Source organism: Macrobrachium nipponense, chromosome 36, assembly GCF_015104395.2.
Source record: "Macrobrachium nipponense isolate FS-2020 chromosome 36, ASM1510439v2, whole genome shotgun sequence".
NCBI classification, from domain to species: Eukaryota; Metazoa; Arthropoda; class Malacostraca; order Decapoda; family Palaemonidae; genus Macrobrachium; species Macrobrachium nipponense.
In genome coordinates this window covers 30,553,489-30,573,786 of record NC_087220.1, presented here as the reverse complement: position 1 = coordinate 30,573,786, position 20,298 = coordinate 30,553,489, and the positions used below count along the sequence as shown (strand labels likewise).

The window sequence follows — 20,298 nt, the reverse complement described above, 5'->3', positions numbered from 1 at the left end:
AGGTCGAAATGACATTCTGGCAACATTCCTTGTAAGCCTAGGGACCTTATTACGGACGGCCTTGTATACAAGGTATATTTTAAAAAAATTAATCATAATAAACCACACTTGCATCCCTTATTGTAAATATACCTACTCCTTACTAAAGTTATTCTTTTCTAATGTACTACCATGTACCCGAGGACGATACGTAACGCGTACCGTACATGTTTACGAATGAGATTGAACTGGGCAATCGTGTCACGTGTTATGATGACTAGAGTCTTGCACTGAGTATACCCGTCTGCTGGCTGCCCAAGAAGACAGACAGTCACGTCAGTTACTTTTTGTCTGTTGTGAGCGTTGTAGTGCGTAGTTGGACCATTCTACTTATCATGTAACGAAGGTCGAACTCTCATAGAAGCACAGACTGTCCCTAAAAAAGCATTGTATCACGTTTGAAAGGCCACAGAACTATATATTTGCTTTCGTATCTCACCTCCAGGTTCTTGGGAAGACCTTACACTACAGCATACTACAGCAAATCCAATCCAAAGTGAAGGATGGTTAGGTGTTAAATGCATGAACGATTTCTTGCTATTTGTAGCTTGTAAGTGAGCTCGTGTTATGCATACGAAAACACTGTAACTCTATTGGGAGATTCAGGACTTGATATCTTATTGTTACCAGAGCATTGTGAATTCAGTGTTTTACCCGGCCCATGTAAGAAATGGCGTCTTCAGACCAGTGTTCATTAAGTTTTTACCTGAAAATACTAAATATCATTTAAGGATATGCTGGTTGGTAGGGCTATTGTAGACCATGGTAGGTTCCCAAGGGCAGTTTGTGAATGGTATAAACGTGCTAAAGAGATATGAGGCTTGGTGTGGACCATTGGATATTTACTAACAGCCGTGCGAATAGGCCTGGAGGCTAATGAGGCCTTATATATGGATACGTCTAGGCTAGTCTTAATTGGTCCCTGGATATTCGGGAGGAATATAAACGTTGGCAACTCCCCAATCACGAGAACAACTGTCAACGATTAGGACTATGGAGGTACTACCGACCATCACGCGACTGAAATTAATGGTTATTTTGGCTTTTATTTCGCAATTTTCTCTCGGGAATAACAATAAAAATGCAGTTTCTAATACGACTTTAGTAGTGTGGTTATGGTCTGTATTGTCCTCAATAGCATGTGAGTATGAAGTGTTATTCATGCATTTTTGTCCTCAAATGTGTTATGGTGTCACTTACTTTTGATTAGATGAAAAGATAGACTAGAATATAAGGATTTGGACCAAAGACCAAACTCTGGGACCCATGAGGTCATTCAGCGTTGAAATGGAAATTGGTAATAAGGTTTGAAAGGTGTCAAGGGAGGAAAACCTCCCAGTTGAACTGAGACGAATGTTAGAGAGGGTGGAAAGTCAGATGAAAGAAAGAGAATAAGTACAGAGATACATTAAAAGGATTGAGAGGAGTTGCATTAGTGGTCGAAGGGACGCTGCAAAGAACCTTAAATAATACCTACAGTGCACCGCATGAGGTACACTGATGGCGCTACTTTCCTACGGGGTTGATTTGGGGAAAAGAGATGCCACTGTAAAAAAAAAAAATAAGTATCGTTAAGGAAACTTTTAAAGCCTTGCAATTAAAGTACTAAATGTTGTTTGAGATTAAGCTTATGCCAGCACGGGCTCTTGCTCATAGAGCAGCCCTTAGTACTGAAGGACGCTGTTTATTTTCAAATCAGCATTACGATATTGCTGTTGGCGGTGACGATTTTAGCGAGCGTAAAACTACCTTGTTTGGCTGCGTAGTACTACAAGTTCCTTGTTTTTCATCTTGACACTGACTGAGACATATGTAGGTAGGAGGAGAGTGGTGCAGATAGAGGCGCCTGGAGAGGAGAGGAGAAGAGATGAGAAGAAAGATCGAGGAGAAGAGACGAGAGAGAGAAGAGGAGAGAGAGAGAGAGAGGAAGCGAAGGTGGATGGATGCAGAGCTCTATATACGGCTCTGGATGGATGTATAGTCAGCAACATCATCGCCCTCGAATGAAAGTGGGGAAAGATGCCGCGAAAGACTATATATAGACTAAGTAGATGATGGGAATAACGTTTGTTAAGTTGCCATAACCGTTTCATATTTATCTGAATGTCAGGCAAGAAGCATATTTTATATCCTTGCAATAATAGTCATAGAATATCACTGGATTAGTGCTACTTGCTCGAGGATAGATTAGCTGTAATTTTTGCTGCCTGACTATTAGATAAGCTTTGTAACTATGATGAATATTGACCGCTGTGGGGACATTCACGTAATGATTATTTCTTTATGGCAACTTCAAACACTTCAGACATTTTTTTTTGTGATAATACCCCATTTTCACTAGTACTATTTGATCCGTCATATTATGGTGCCAGTCTCTTAATGTTGGTTGGCTTGACTATTTCCGTTATATTGTTTTTCTGACCAATAGAAAAGGTGACATGTTACACAGGGAAGCGGTAAACAAAAACGAATCTAGAAAAATGTGGTAATCTGACAACGATTACAAGTTATGCATCTAAAAAAAGAACATTAGTCTCTCTTGTCATATAACCAACAAGCCATCGATGATATCTATCCAAAACTAGAGAAAAAAGGGGTCACATCAACAATTTGTTGAATATTTTGAAAGGGTAGAAACGTCACAGCTAATTAATCGACTCGCTGGAAAAGCCGTTCGCCCAGATAATATCTTATGAATACTGACGGTGAAGCACTGTCTTTATTTAACTTGTTTTTTTTGCAGTAGGTACAGTAAAACTTGAGTTTATGTAGCAAGCCTTGGAATGTACAGAGAATGTGGACGATGAATTGGAATAGGAATTATATAGAACTTTCAGAAAGTACATTTTAAAATTTCACGAGTTATCAAAAATACTGCGCCAGTAGCCAAGAATACCAGAAAACGGAAAAATGAAAGGAAAAGAACACAATTAGACCACTGTAACTCAAATGGACTCAACTCTGCGAAGAATTAAAATAATTCAACACAACGTGAAATCTTGGAAAACAAAGAAATTTGAATTATACAATATATACAGAGAAGAAGACCCCAACATAATATTAATCAATGAGCATGGTATGAAACGAAATGAAACAATGAAAATGTTTGGATATAATACATATACGCAAAACTTTGCTGATGAACCCTTTGCAGGAATAGCAATCAAGAATAATATTAGATATTAAGATAATAGACGATTTCCAAGATGACTTTTTAGCAGTCCAAATTCAAACTAACAAAGGACCAATAGTGATCGCTACAGCTTACAAGCCGCCAAGAAGACATTATTTCCCGCTTCCAGATGTAATGAAGTTAATGAACAGGAGAGAACCTACCTATCTCATTGCAGATTTAAATGCCAGACACCAACTATTTGGATATAGGCAATCTAATTACACCGGTAAAGAAATTGTCAGATTAATAAATAAAAAGTATATCATACACTTAGGACCTGATTTTGATACTTTCGTAGCAAATAACAGAAAAGGAAAGCCAGACATAATATTAGGAAATAACAAAATTCACCTTAATATTGCCGTTACAAGAGGGCCAGCAACCACCTCCGATCATATACCAATAGTAATCACATTGTCAACAAATCCAATAATGATTCCATCCTTAGAAATGCCAAATATAAAAAGAGCAAGCTGGGAAGGCTTCAAAAATGAAATAGAAGGAAAAATGAGTAGACAACCAACAAAAAATTCAAATGAAATAGAAATAACAAAAGAAATAGTTGACGAAGAACTTGAAGAATGGTATAAAAATATAGAGGAAGCTATAAAAAATCATATACCCATAACTAAATACACAACACTTCCACACCCTATTATAGTGATAAGTTAAAATTGATACAATGGCACTACAACAACATCCAAAACACAGTACTTATAACAGGTTGGAACAACACATTGATGAGAAGATATGTATCATTACAAGAACAGTTAGTACAAGAAAACTCAAGAGTATATCATCAAAATTGGGAAGACTTAATCAAAAATACATAAATACAGTACAATAACCCAAAACATTTCTGGAACTTTTGGAAGACTGATGGGAAGCATAACTAATACATCGCCATACATAAAGCATAGGAATGAGAAAATATATGATGACCAAGAGAAGGAAGTACAGCACAAGGCCTACTGGCAGGAAATATTCCAGATAACGCAGGAGGATAATTCCAAAATTTCGACAACCAACATGAGACAATAATCAATGAATTCATTGAACAACATAGACACAGAACGAATCCGCATCATTCAGCCGACATAAACAGACTCAATGAAGACTGCCCTCTAACAAGGAAAATAGAATTATGGGAAATCAAAATAATAATTAAACATTTTAAACACAAGGCACCAGGAAGAAGTGGAATTAACAAAGTCATAATTAAAAATTTACCAGATATTGCACTTGAAAAATTAAGAGAAATATACAATTGGGCTCTCTCAATGGGATATTTTCCAATTATATTTAAGAATGCAATAATGATTTTGATACCCAAACCAGGAAAAGATACGTGCCAGGAAGAGAATCGGGTAGAGAATTTTAGACCAATATCATTACTAGAAATACCTGGCAAAATAAACAACAGACTAGTGTTGTTCCTAGAAGGTAATCAGCTACACAATAAAAGACAATATGGATTTAGAAAAGGAAGAGGAACCCAGATTGCAATAGCAACAATATATGAGAGCATTGCACTGTCACAAAGAAGAAGATACATATGCAACCTAGTATGTAGAGATATAACCAAGGCATTTGACAAAGTATGGATACAAGGACTTCAATGTAAAATATTACATCTCAACCTTCCAGGCATTTTTGAGAAAATACTATGCAACTTCATCAAAGATCGAACAGCAGCAATCATGTCACAAAATTACTTAGGGAATCCATTCCCGTTACTAAGTGGAGTCCCACAAGGATCTGTACTCAGTCCAACATTATTCATATTATATACATCAGATGGGACTCCACCACCAGAGTACTGTACTGATGTCTGCTTTGCAGATGATATAACTCAAATATATAGTTATACACCCAGAAAAACGTACAAGGAGAAGGGACCCAAATTTGAAAAGACAAGTAGCACAAAAAACAATGAACCAAATTGAAAGAATAAATCATTTTGAAAAGAAATGGAAGATAAAGACAAATAAATGTAAATTCCAACTAGTATCGGTATCTGCATACAAACCTGCACAAATATTGTTTGACCAACAACCAATCAATTTTACTAAAAGTACAAGAATACTAGGAATGCAATTCGGACAAAGAGGAATATCAAGACATGTGAGAGAAAGGCTAAGGATAGCAAGAACACAAAATACAAAGCTGAAAAGGTTTAGGAATATGAACGCATCTATCAAAATCCATTTCTTCAAAAGCCTAATCAGACCAATAATGGAATATCCACCAATACCCACGTGCTTAACATCGACTTCCAATATAAGTGCATTACAAAAATTCCAAAATAAGATACTAAGGTCTGCAGTGAGAAACAATCAAGAAGATTACGATCTGAATATAGAACAATTACATAAAGAATACAAAGTAGAACCAATTAATCAGAGATTATACAGACTGGCAACCAATATGGAGTAAATTAGTTCAATACAATAGTGAATTAGTAGAAGAATCAGAAGCCTAAGAGAGAAAACTTGACCAAACAACACAGACCACAGATGGTGGAGAAGAGTATCTTCATATATTCATCGTGATGAACCTCGACCATTATACTATTAAGAAATGTCTTGTGAAAAAGTAATTTGTAGAATTTAATATGTAGATGTAATGCAAAATCCTTATGATAATTAAAATTAAGTTTGAGTTAGAAATTGGAACTTTATTAAATATGATTATATTGTGTAATAAAATTCAAAATATGTAATCTGTACAATTCACCATATCAATATATTGTATAATCATTATTGTATTATGTTAATATTAGCTAGAAAATTTTACCCTTATCCAAATAAAATTGTGGATAAACCACACTTTACCTTACTCTTACTAATACTTAACTTTCCAAACTATTCAGTATTCCCTACCAAGGTTAGCTAGCTAACTACCCTCACTCTTCTTTCACAAAAAAAAAAAAAAAAAATGTTTTCTAGTGCCTACAGTATTCAGTTTAAGCACACGAAGTAAATGGTGGGATTTTTCTGCTCTTCAGTCCGCTGGTAGAATAGTGGTTAGTGTCGTGGCATGCAACTCAGATGTCGCGGTTTGACGTCTACCCAGGCCGATGGCAAATCACTGGCTCTGTTCATGATCAGTTACTGCTGCAGTGTTGGGGGATCTTTACCGGTGGGAGGTTGAATTTCAAGCCAGTGGCCCCTTTGGTGTGCTTGTTCTGTGTGAATAGGTTTCATCTATCTAAAAAAAGCGCCTCAGTGGCGTGGTTGGTATGGTATTAGCGTCCCACCTCGGTGGTCGCGGGTTCGTTTCTCGGCCATCCCATTGAGGAGTGAGAGATGTGTATTTCTGGTGATAGAAGTTCACTCTCGACGTGGTTCGGAAGTCACGTAAAGCCGTTGGTCCCGTTGCTGAATAACCACTGGTTCCATGCAACGTAAAAGCACCATACAAACAAACAAACATCTATCTAGAATAATATAATAAATAATAGTAGAGAAATGAAGGAAGCAAATGACTCAACACAAGAGACAATTATTTAGGTTTAAATCGAATACAACTTTTGTATTATAGCAGAAGTATAAGTAAATGAAGCCGTTGTTGGGGGAGGGGGGGGGGGGGACGTTTATTGACTCAAATACAAGGGGGATTTAGTGATGGGCGAATTAATATGAAATGTATAATAAATGTAATGACAATAGGGCATTTCCATCATTTTAAGATTTCAGAGAGAAGTGTGTAGGAATTAATATTTCAATGTTTGTGCGTGAATGTGTTATCACATGAATGGACTTCTGTATCATCTTTTAAAATTGTTTGCTGGTTAATTCCCGGAGAAGGGAGGGTCATATTCATCAAGGGTAAGTTTTGTAAGTTTTATAAAAAGAATAAAAAAAGGGCGGTACTTTGGCTTGTTACCTAAGCGTCACCTATTCCAAGGTGCTAGTATTAGACAAGGTCTAAAGAATAGACCTTGGTATTAGACACCGTAAGGTAAATGTTAAGTAGACGGCCCCACGAAGAGATTGTTTATCAGTATAATTTGTCGACTCCACACTATAGAAATGGTTAGATATAATACTTCGATCCCCTAAGGGCTAGTACTAAACAAGGCGTCCCAAGGAGCTTCCGCCCATGTCTGGAACTAGCATCTTGGTCTTGGAGTAGGTGACGCGTTGACGCCAAGCCAAAGTAGCAAAGAGAGAGAGAGAGAGAGTACTCGTCACGTAATGTTCATTGGAACTGGGCACCTATTACAGAAAAAAAAAAAAAAATGAAATGTGTCACTTACTTGGCTGGAAGCGATATGAAACTTTAAGTATTCTAGACCAATATTATATGCAATTGTGCAGATGAACGTGGATAAATTGAAGCAAGTGGAGCGAGATATAAAAGCATTGAAAGGCTAGACTCTTCAAAGCGCGCGAAACCTAGATGTTGCAACTTGCCAATAGTAAGTTTGCTTTAGCATTAAATTGATGGATATATCACCGGGTCCGTATGGGTTTATTCATTGTGTATTTGGCTGCCTTATGCATTTAGCATAGAATTTGAAGCTTGAATATCAACAACGTGTTCGTGAACTGCAAGGAACCTCAACTCAAGATTTTTTAAAAAGTAAGGTCGTGGTGTATATACACGCGATCAAACGGCCTAAAGTTTGACAACACAGCCTAGGAGAAAGTCACCCTTCACAGCAACCAATTGTGACATAAAATCTAACCAATGAAGCACAATAAGACAGAAGGAAGGGTCAGAAGATGAATACCCCAAAAATTGTGCTAGAATTCATAGAAGTAAACCAGTTCATATCCTGTACGTATACCATACAAGACGAATCATTCCCCAGGAATGCCATGGCTTTATTTTTGTTCGGGAGAGAACTCAGGACGCCTGCTAACTTAAAGTCATTCATTTTGGGAGATAGACACACCCCCTCCCCCCCGTAATGATGAATTTGTGGAGCGAACGAGAAAGAGAACGCATCCTGAGAATTTTGTCACAGATCACCACCACCTGACGAAGGGATATTTATGACACCATGCTCTTTCGTTACCTCAAATATCGATTGAGATTGGCCCCCTTAGTCGCTTAGAACAAAGTGGGTTGGGTTAGATCACACCGACCTTAGTGGCTTAGTTAGCATGAACCTTGTTCAAAAGTATAAGTTAAAAGTAAAAGTGGGTTAGGAAGCCTGGTGTGGACCTTTAGACTTGCCCATCTCAAGGTCTAAACTCAAACAGCCTTTGTGCAGACGGATTTTTGAACGCCCCCTCCTAATATATTTTGAGAATATGTTTTTCGTCAAAAGCTTCATAGTTCATGTTTACGAAACAGTTGGCTCATCTTTTGAATGTCAATTCTATTCCAGTATTTTAGAGATGCGTTCGTCATGTGCATTGCATCACTCGAACATTCCGATGGTGTTGAATCACGTTGAAACATAGTTATGAGAAAAGATTAAAGAAAATGGATTTTCTTAAGAGAAAACACTTGGTGCTATTTTATGGGTAACTATATCTAAAGTAGAAACTGACTGCAAATTTTTTTATGACATTTCGAAATCAATTTATTTCATTCATTTAACTTGCATATTGCTGTAACAAGATTATAAGAATATCGAAGGAAAATACACATTTTATTAATTATGTTTCAGTCTTATTTGCGTTAGGGTGATTATCAAGTAGCGACGATGCTTTAGCCTTAGTATAGCCTACATCTACTTTGAATATACTGTTTAATGTCTATCACACGGAGAAAGGAAGAATTGTTGGTGGAAAATAAAACTCCGGAAATAAAAAAAAGATATGAGAGGTTTTAAAGTTATAGAAATGGCTTAGGAAAAGGAAGTGCTGCATTTATAAAAATAATAAAATCAGGAACGTGTGAAACCGCGAAATATGAAGTTACACGTATAGAATGAAACTATGAATCCCCTAAACAAAACAACATTGCTTCCGCTGTTACAATTCTTTGAAGGTAGGGCGAAGGAAAGAATGTAACCAAAACCGATCATTAAGCTAAGACTCATACTGCCAAAGCTGTTACTTGTACAGACAGACTCTTGTTATTCGTATAAATGGCAATGGAGAAAGCTGTGTATGAATAAAATCACTAGGTTCTCCGATAGACTTTCCACATGTTCAAGTGAGAGAGAGTTGGCCACATGTTCGCTTATAGACACCATACCATCAATTGTTATTGCATATCATAGTCAAAGATATCAGAACGTATTTATGCAATAGTTTTCTGTGCTTTTAATTCGATAATTACAAAAAATTTCCACATCTTTCTCTTGCTTGTAATTTTCTTGAATGTAATTCTTGATATATTGCTAAAGGTACACAGAAAATCCTTGAGCTTTACGAGAACTACTGTCCTCATCGTCAGAGGAAGCGCCTCAGTGGTGTGGTTGGTATGGTATTAGCGTCTCACCTCGGTGGTCGCGGTTTCGATTCTCGGCCATTCCATTGAGGAGTGAGAAATGTGCATTTATGGTGATAGAAGTTAACTCTCGACGTGGTTCGGAAGTCACGGAAAGCCGTTGGTCCCGTTGCTGAATAACCACTGGTTCCATGCAACGTAAAAGCACCATACAACAACATCGCCAGAGGGAATGTTACTGAATCAACATTTTGTACATGACAGGGCATTTACGTAAGTGTTCTGCTTTCATAAATATTCTGTCTACTTACAAATTTTGATGTAGTTGTGTTCCCTCTGACAGTGAGGACAGTAGTTCCCGTAAAGCATAAAGATTTGCAAAGTATCTTTTGCGTTATATGAAGAATTACACTCTAGAAAAGGGTATAATTTCATTCACATTATCTTGCGGAATGAGAAAAATATAAAGGAAGTAAAATATTACTACCGACTATAATAATTCAATAATATATATATATATATATATATATCTATATATATATATATATATATATATATATATATCATATTAATACATATATGTATTAGAAAATATGTGAGTTACACGTGTAAGGCAAAACAAACTAAACAAAAAATTTTACTTAGAAAGTAGTACCGATAGAAAGGAGTGCCGTTACAAAGATTGCACATCCCGTACAGGTAACATTACGATGATTCGACCATAACACTAAGGGAAAATGACATAATGCAAATAGAATGCGCAGTGCAACGAAAACACTTCTGATATTTCTTCACCCATAGGAACGCCTGTGTTATTCACATGTATCCCAGGTGAAGGGAAAATGTAATGATTTGTGTTTAATTCTGCTTTCGGTAAAAGATGTCATCGCTCGTTTTCTATGACATCAAACATTCCAATAATGTACGCGTGGATGAAGTCCGTTTAGCGGTCTGGAATTCCAGAATTTGGGTTATGCCTTCAACGTCTGGGATGGGCATTATTATTTATAGAATTATGAAGGGCGTGAGTCGCCCGTGAATGGAGATTTCGGCGAAAGTGTGGACGTCCGTCGACGCCGAAGTCTTCGCAAAGGCCCGACCCGAGCCTCCCTCCCCGTCCCTCCTCAGACAGTCAGTCGTCGGTTGCCAGTGACGGTGTCGCGGACGGAGGTAGGTGGACGGAAAAGACATGTCCCCCGTGAAAGTGGCGATCTGGCCTTACTATTATAGTGGATGAAGAAGTGGCGGCGGCGGCAGACTCTGTCGGACACTTGAGTGGCGCAGACCGGACACCGCCCCCCCTCGCTCGTCGCGATGGAGTCCCTGGACCACCTGAAGCAGGAACTGGAGCGCCTCAACCTCGAGTTGGACCAGACGAGCAGCGAGAAGAACCAAGCGGCCCAGTATGGGCTGGTGTTGCTGGAGGAGAAGGAGTCCCTCCAAACAAGGTGCGAGGAGTTGGAGGCCCTCTACGAGAACACCAAGCTCGAGTTGGAGAACACTCGGGAGGTAACGTATTCCGTTCCTTCGGAGGATCAGACGTCAATTATTCTCACGCCCTTTTGGGGGTCGGGTGACAGTTTTCGCCCGTCTGGGCGACTGTAGGGGCTCACGGGGGAAAAGAGAGAGAGAGGGAGACTTACTAGGTCTCATAAGGGCTTACGGGGGAAAAAAAGAGACACACATATACTAGCTAGGTCTCAAAAGGGCTTACGGGGTAAAAGAGAAAGAGAGAGAAAGGGAGACTTCGTTCTCATCATCAGGCAGGCATTCAGTCGTCAGCTGTTCTCTCTCCAGGTGAAGATGAAGGGTGGGGGCGGGGAGGCGGCCCCTCCCCCCTCACAAATAAGGGACGTTCCTCGTCCGTCCGTTAGGCTGTGGGGAAGGGGGCCAACCACAAATGGTCGTGGGGGAATGCTGCTCATGATTCATTTTTTTTTTTTTATATATATATATATATATATATATATATATATATATATATATATATATATATATATATATATATATCTTACACACTGCAGGTGTTAGGTTATGCTTGAATGACAGTCGCTAGGCTAGACTGACTGACTTTATTTTTGTAACCTGGCCAATTTCCGACTGGGCGAATTTAGGCCAGGCTAGTTATCACTACTACACTTTTGTTATTGGGGGATGAACCTTACCTAGAATTTGGATGGGGTAATCCCAGCTACAGTTTAAGGGTCAAAATTCACTGCATGATGTCAAGTCAAAATCATTGCTCACATTTATCAAATGTCAATTGAATTGTGGAAAATGAAAAAATTAGTTTTTCAAGTGCTTACAGAAGTAGAGATTTTTTCAGAGGCAATAAAGGGGGAACGCGCCTCAGTGGCGTGGTTGGTTTGGTGTTTGCTTCTCACCTCGGTGGTTGTGGGTTCGATTCTCGGCCATTCCATTGAGGAGTGAGAGATGTGTATTTCTGGTGATAGAAGTTCACTCTCGACGTGGTTCGGAAGTCACGTAAAGCCGTTGGTCCCGTTGCTGAATAACCACTGGTTCCATGCAACGTTAAAACACCATACAAAACAAACAAACAATAAAGGGGGAACGTAAATAAACATAAACATGTCTTAGGGAATACGGACCCATAGAATTTTGAGAAAACCTTAAATCTCTGCTTCTGTAAGCAGATAAACTGCTCATTTTTTCAGGTGTATCAAAAAGTGGCTGCTGCAGAGCAAGAGCCCTTTTACAAGAGCCCTAAGCTGTTACTCAAATCAGTTGTGGGGACACCACACTACAGGCCAGTACCCAGAGTTTTTTATGGGAGAGGTCTTTTTTTCCAAAAAGACCTTTTCTTCTATAAATTTCATTGCATATATATAGATATATACAAGATGAAATACTTGAAAATATGGTCTTCTAGAGTTCGACCCCTTTTGGTAGAGGCCTGCAATGTTCATGTGAAGTGCAGAGCTTTATTTCCTTGATTTTTTCACATTCTCTTTTTCTGTAAGCAGATAAACCGCTCATTTTTTTGCAATTACTTCTGTTTGCAGATCTGTTGATAAATGAAATTGACAATAGAACAGAAATCTTGGAAACACGCACACACACGGGAGCAGTGAATTTTAGTTGCTTTGTATACAAGTAACGCAGGCCTATTGTAGCCTGTTTCCTATGTAAATTGAGAATTGATCTGTGCAGCAATTTCTCTTTGGCAGTGAAGCTTAGGTTACAACAGCTTTACAGTATTGTGAAGTTTATAGAAAGTGGTATAGCTATGAATACAATCGAAGTCTGTTGTATGTTATGAATACAAGGAGAATTGATTTATTTTATTCAACTGATTACCCAGCACTGAAGTTCATAGGCACTGTATAAGTGTAGGAAAGTAACCTATGTACTGTTGTTAAATAATGATACCTTTGAATGGGTACCAAAATACACAAGGTATGTTAGGTTAGTTTAGGTTTACATGGTATTGAGTACAGTGGTGTTGAAGATAGTATGGTTATTTGCCATTGAAAGCCATACAGTATTGTAGTATGTATGAAGAAAAAAAAAAAAGACCATTTTATAAAGGAATATTGAAAATTATACTTTGATGTAAAATAGCTCTTTGCTATGACCCTAGGGAACCATAATTTTGAGGGAGGCTAATGCTGAATTTTGCTTAGGTTAACAACCTTGTCTGTGGAGCCTAGCCTTACTGGTAGTTGAGAGAGTGGATTCAGACTTAGGATTCACACTGATCATCCTATGAAATTAAAGTGTTCATAATAAGATAAGAACTAACTTGATAAAATGCTTTTAGGCTATCCGTATTTCATAAGGTACAACAGTAAGGATAGTATGAGTATATATTTTATACATGTTTAAGGTATAGTATAGTGATCCTTGAAGTGCAAAGTACCTTAAGCACATTATGTTTACCCTCAACTTTTATGTTGTTGTCTTTTATCTGTCACAGATTTTAGATTTATCCATTCATGGTAGCATGGATTTTAAATTCGTAATTCCCTTAATCTTGGTGTCAGGCTGGGTTATGTGTTTATAGTGAGTAAAGTGTGTGGGAATATGGTAGTTAGAGATGCTCAGTTTGTTGAACATTCATATTGTAAGTGACATTCCCAACTGAACCAACATATTTGATAATGTTATCCCTTTATCTGGTGGTAGATCAGAAACTGTAGTAAAGGTCTCAAGGAACACATCTTGTTCCCCTTGTGCTACTTTCATTCCTTCCCAGGTATTCCGTCTTAAGAACATAACTCCAAGGTGCAAAACTGTTTTTACCAAAAGCCTACAAGGGCATCTCACAGGAGAACGTAATTCTTGTTTTATTCAAAGAGGCTTAATCCTGCATAACTAGTAGTTTGTAGTGGTGGGTACAGCATAATGTTATTAAGTAGTAAAGATATCTCATACTTCAGTCTGCTGTCTCACTGGCACTTAACCATTTGTACCTTTGTTTTATGTATCCTAATAGTTAGAGGAAAGTACATACATAGGTATTAAGAAATGGGAACACATATTTGTATGACTCCATCTCCAGTCTTTCCTTAAACACATATTGTGTAACAGAATAATACTGTTCAGGCCCCATTCATGCTTGGAAATGCCCATGCGTTTTTCTTTTCAAAATGGAATAAGCTTCAAAAGCTAGGTTGCATTAAAGTGTGAAACCACTACTATTGTGCTATCCCTGATGTTTCCATCTGTGTCCTAATCAAATGAGAGACTGTTCAAGTTTCTTTTATAATTTTTTGTGTAGTTGAATACTTGTAATTAATTTCAAAAGGTTACACCTTCTTCTAACATACCTAGTGCTATCATTTGTGCCTGGGGTGTTCATTCATGTGCAGGGTTTTTAGTGTATAATTTAATGTTAAGAGTCATTATTAGGGCATTATATTTGGACATTTTTAAAGCCAGAGTTATGTTAATATGTTTTGTCAGTTGAAATGTCTTAATCAGTAAATTCTAGATGGCCATGCAACCCATCATGTACAGTGGGGTGTGGCCAGGGGCTGTAAAAACTGCTAATGTTTAGGAACATAATCATTTAATTTATCTGGTGAAAGGTTTCTCCTTCTTTGTTTGGATTATGAAAATGAGACGTGTAAAACTCATTCATTCCTCCCTCCCTCCCTCCCTCGGGTAGAGCAGAGTAGGGTCAAGTAGGTCAGGTCAAAAGGAGGATGATGGACTTTTTGTATTGCATAATTGGATATTGATGGTGGCATAAAAAGGATTACTGTATAAGCAAACACTGTAAGCATAAAGTAACTTTGCCAGCTCTGATTGTTTTTCTTGTTGTTTATAAATGTTAATAGAATGGCCAACAAGCCATGAAATTTCATAGGAAACTTCTGCTGAACTAGGTTGTGGAAAAAAGAAAGTAGTGAAACAGTAGAAATAATTTATTAGTAGTAAGCAAACAAATATATGTGATAAAGAAAGGAAACTGGTCAGTTGTGCCTTCAAGCAAGCTGTAAATTTAATGACCCTGTCCGTTTTATATTCGGTATGCCTTACTTTTTTTTTATTTTAATCTTAGGTGCTGTCTGCGAAACAGATCATTCATTCATTCATTCTATCAATGGGCTTCCTCAGGTGGACTTCCTGAGAGAGGTTCTCAGATGATTTTAAACAAACAAGCATCTCTTCTCCTATGCTTTTAACGTAAAGCATGTGTGCCTACCTGGTCAAAAGTGATCTGTTGATGTTTAGGTACATGTATTTTGGCTTGAAAGTTTTTTAGACTTTATAAACTGTATCATCTCGGTGATATTATAGAGCTTGCATATTCAGTCCCTTGCATTTGTTTAAATTTTGGGATGCCTGAAAATTGGAAGTCTCATCCTTTGAAGCTGGTAGTATTCTTCATATAGCCACTTTTATTTAACCTCGGAACAGCATCCGTGGACCAGGGATGCGCAGGATTCACCATATTCATCATGTTAGAATACTGGTCTGATTTGGAAGGTTCTCCTTTCATTACTTTTGCAATGGGTTGAAGCTGTTCTCTTAATCTGGAATGTTTTTTGTTTCCTTGCCCTTTTTTTTATGACCAGAAATTGCTGTTGAAAGCTCTTAGCTAAGTTGCACGCTGCTTATACTCAGATGTAAGGTTTCGTATTCAGGTTATACATTCCCATAGATACTGTTGTATATTTAGAGTATTGGATATCAGAATGAACTTAGTTGTTATCTCTCTCCAAGATAGTAAGACTTGATTCTCCTCCTTGTTTTTTAATGTCTATAATCTAGTATTGCAATTTGAGGGTGGGTTGTAATGTAAAAAGAGAAAGTTATAAATATATGCGCATGCATTTGTTTTACATGTCTAGTGTAGATTGTTTCCTTTCTTGGGTCATATCATTGTAAAGAGAATGCTTTGAATATCAACTTCTGGAACTCAGTGAAGCACACTATTGGGATTGAATTCCATTTTGTCTGGTTTTGGTGGAGAAAGGGCCAATCAAAATTTGCTGAGTCATATGTGACTACAAATAAAAGTGTCAACTAGAAAAGACATTCACTGCTGTCATGAAGAGAGGTATTTAGCCTTGGAGGAAGAATTCTTGTTACAGGAAATTCTGTGCATGTTTTTGTGATAAATCTTGACACTTGAGAAGCTATCATCAAGAATAAAGGAGAATTAGAAGTTGTATGATTGTTGTATACTGTACCTTACTAAACTGGAATGCTGTACTCTCTCTCTCTCTCTCTCTCTCTCTCTCTCTCTCTCTCTCTCTCTCTCTCTCTCTCTCTCTCTCTCTCTCTCTCTCTCTCTCTCGTTTGTTGTGGATGGCCATACTTGAGCTTATAATCTTTGTTCTCATGGTTATTTCCACCAAATCTTCATTCACTTAATACCATCAGTTTTTCCTATCTCCCATTCTCCTTAGCATAGTCCTGTGTGGTTTCCAATTACCTTGAGTCTACATTGCTGATGTCTTTGTTGTCATGTTTTTCTCTGGGTTTGTTTAGGAAAAATATAGAAAATTGCACAGTAGTGTACTGTATGTTTTTTGTTTGAGGAATATGTCAACATTTTTACATAAAATAGTAAATTATATTCGGTTGTTAGTTTCCCTTGAAATCTGACCCATAGTTTGTTTCAGGCGTTAGCCAAGTTCCAGACTACTCACCGTGTTGCTACTGCGAGTGGCATTGAAACAGAGGAGTCATTGCTTTCGGAGTCAGCAGCAAGAGAGACTTCACTAAATTCCCAGATTATCGAATTAGAACTCGAAGCCAAACAGGTACTGTATCCTAATCAGGTTTTACAGTCTTTTAAATTATGATATGTACTAATGTGTAAGAAGATTATGAATATATGCTATAAGTAACAAACTGGAATACTATTATAAATATGAGATTATGCGAGAGGAGCCAATTTACTTTGTTGGTTGTTTATAAAAATAATTTAGCTTCAGGACGGGAATGCAATAAGCAACCTTCAGATTCATTGTATGCACAAAGTTTCTAATGCAAGTTGTCTATGAGATTTTTCACTCAAGAGAGTCTTAGCAAAGTTGATTGGTACCTACGTAATCTGTTTTAACACTTTCGTCTTTGTTAACAGTGCCGTGCAGAACTCGAAAGAGTACAGAGTGAGAAATCAAGATACTACCAGGAATTTTCCGAGCTACTGAAGGAAAAAGAGCTAACAGATCATGAGAAGAAACAGTTGAAAGCAGAACTGAAGGACCTGAAGTTTCGTGAGACACGGTTGTTCCAAGACTATGCGGAATTGGAAGATGAAAACATCACGTTACAGAAACAGATATCTAGTCTCAAGTATGTATAGTACTATTGTTTGTTCGTTAGCTTCTAATCTTGTGGAAAATGAAAGATTTTACCGGGCATATGAAAAAGATGATTGAGAAAGAAGAGAAAGAATTTGTATTGTTAGAAATATATTTAGGAATTTTAAATTTTACATCAAGTTTAATGCTTGGATGTTTATGTTAAGTGGATGTGAAAGAGCAATTTCACTTAATTCAGTCAGTTAAGGTGGACCAGGACATCTGGATGTTGTTTGTGAAATTATATATGTAACATAAATAGCTGCTTACCTTTAGCATTTTTGATTCAGAATGGCTCAGTGCATTTTAGATCTCGTGTGAATTTGAAGTTTTCAGTGTATATCAAGAAAACATTTCCTAGCTCTATTCAGTCAACCGACGCATAAAGGTTTCACCTGACCTAGGATCGATATTAGTCACAATGCTTGCAAAGAGGGCGTGGTTGTATCCACCTCATATATGTATGTATGGTAATGTTTTATGTCTGATAAATTTAGTTTTTATGCATGACACTTACCTGGCAGGTATATATATAGCTGTATTTTCTGAAGTCCGACAGAATTTAAAAAAACTTCCGACACACAGTGGTCGGCCAGTGGTTAGTACCCATTCCCGCCGCTGGGAGGCGGGTATCAGGAACCATTCCCATTTTCTATTCATAAATTTTCTGTCGCCGGTACTGAAAACACCTGTTTTTCAGTACCTCCGGCTTAGGATTTTGGAAACTTCATTTGCCGCTAAGTATCCTAATTGTCTTTTAATTTATTTACTTGGATTTGTGGCTAGGCATACGCTATCTTAAATTGATTTGAATTTGATTCATTTTTGCATAAGATATCTGAATCTAGTTAGGCTAGTTTCAGAGGGTGTTGTCTGCAAAGATAGGGTGTGGCTACCGAAAGCTTCGGTAGTTCCGCACTTGGGGGGCGCAATTAATCAGTAAACATGTCTATTTCCGTAAGGAAAAAGTATGATTCGTATGTACGCAATTAATCAGTAAACGTGTCTAATTCCGTAAGGAAAAAAGTTTGTTTAGTATGTACGCTATTAATCAATTACGAAAGTCAGGGTAGTGATACTGCTAACCTTCCGGTAGACTTTATTTTGCCTAACGCTGTAGTATGGCCTACGGGTTATGACTATGTCCTGCGAGAGGTGATCGCTCTCCTTCATTGTTGTGAAGAGTTCTACTTCTGTTTTTGTTACGCCTAACCCTGTAATGTTGCCTTCGGGCCCTAAAACAGTGTCTTGTAGAGGTTATTGCCCTTTCTCTTATACTATTTCGATTCGTAACTTAGAATCGAAAGTGTTTGCTTTAGAGAGCAATAGTGAAGTGGCTAAGTGCAGTGACAGTGCCCCTTGTGTAGTGGAGGGTGCGTCAGATCGGCCTTATAACGCCTCTAGGTCTAGACCTCTGTCGAACTCCCAGAACCAAGGGAGAGGGCATGTCGAAAGCCGAAGGAGGGTTACAGGAACCCCACCGATCTGGCGTGCCTTCGGCAGTTTCTGATGAAAATACCCAGACTGCCAAAGTGCGTGCACATGCACGAATCCTGAAGGATTGCTTCTCGTCCTCCGAGGCATCCTCCCCGCACAAGGGGTTGGAGCACTCGGAAGGACTCGCGCCCTCTAAGAAGCTTATATAAGAGGACGCTTCAACGTCCCTTCTCCCTCGTTATGTGTTTCAGTGAGAAGTAAGAAGGCGAAAGTTGCCTGATCACGTGTACTTCTTTCCACCAAGAAATAGGAAAAAGAAGGCAGTTTCTCTCGCTTGTTTTGACGCCTGTCAGGAGCGTGACGCTTTTCTGCACGCTTATTTGGACGATCGGCATTGAACAGGACGCTCGGATGGACGCACTCACCAGTGGACGCCGAGCGTCCTCGTCAGTGGCCGCCGAGCGGTCCTCGCCAGTGGACGCCGAGCGTCCTCGTCAGTGGACGCCGGAGCGCGCACCAGGACGCCGAGCGTCCTCGCCAGTGGACGCCGAGCACGCACCAGAACGTTTCTGTTGAACTCTTCAAGCTCTTGTTTAAGATTTGAGCCTCAAGAAAGTGAACAGAACTTCGTCTTCGAAACCCAACAAGACCTCGGGTTTCGTGAATTCAAGAGGTCTCTGTCAATATATATTGCTTTTCGCAAAGGTGGATGGAGTTAAGGAAAGCTCAAGGGAAGATCTCGTTTTCTCTACCTCAGTCAAGACTTTGAGATAAGACAGTTACGGGTTATGTAAAGGCTCGACGTCCTGAACGTCAGGATTTTCGGCAACGTTCAGTAGGATTCTTGCAAAGGCACTCATCAAAAGGACGCTCTTCAGGAAAGCGCAAGACAAGACTTCCTTTGCCATACTGCCAATAAATTTAAAGCTTTTTAGACCATCTGAAAGGGTTTTTCAGATGATAGATTTTGTTAGTTTCTAGTCGAGACTTCCATGCCGATTGAGCATCGTCGTTCTACCTACCGTAAGCCCAGTCTTTTAACAGGATTCTTGTCCCTTCCTTGTTTGAGACGGGAATCGAAAAATAAAAAGGGCTCGACTTCCTGGATTACGTTTTGTCAATTCAGTGACTTTCCCCCCATTGACAATATACTATCGTTTTGTCAAGTAAGTGGGTCTCCCCTCATTGACAAAATATCTCTCTGTACCGTTAATGGGTTAGTTCTCATTGACAAACATCTCATTAACTTGATATTGCGTAAGCGAATAAGGACAAGGTTCGGAAGAGCTCTCCTTCCTCATTCGCAGACTCGTACAAGAAATAGACTTGTAGACTACGTCAATGAACGCTTATGTCCAGTATCTTAAGAAGCTTGAGATGTCTGCTTCGATTCTCTAAGTTTTGTTCATGAAACTTGCCTGTCAGATATGTATGTAGCTGTATTTCCGAATTCAGCTATATATATGTCTGCCAGGTAAGTATGAACAAACTTTATTGTGATATAATAAA

At 38.4% G+C, this 20,298-nt stretch overlaps 1 protein-coding gene across 3 annotated transcripts in view; it reads left to right on the top strand.

The window, feature by feature from the left end:
• Positions 1 to 332: 332 nt before the first annotated feature.
• LOC135203545 (protein bicaudal D-like) overlaps positions 333 to 20,298 on the top strand; it is a 110,339-nt gene continuing 90,373 nt past the window's right edge. For 2 of the 3 annotated variants that reach the window (XM_064233280.1, XM_064233279.1), the window contains exons 1-3: positions 10,691 to 11,077; positions 16,666 to 16,806; positions 17,130 to 17,344. In XM_064233280.1, coding sequence (XP_064089350.1) covers positions 10,883 to 11,077; positions 16,666 to 16,806; positions 17,130 to 17,344 — 551 coding nt within the window. In that variant the 5' untranslated portion in view covers positions 10,691 to 10,882. Of the gene's footprint in view, positions 1,039 to 10,690; positions 11,078 to 16,665; positions 16,807 to 17,129; positions 17,345 to 20,298 lie in introns of those variants that run through there. The other variant, XM_064233282.1, reaches the window with a different exon arrangement.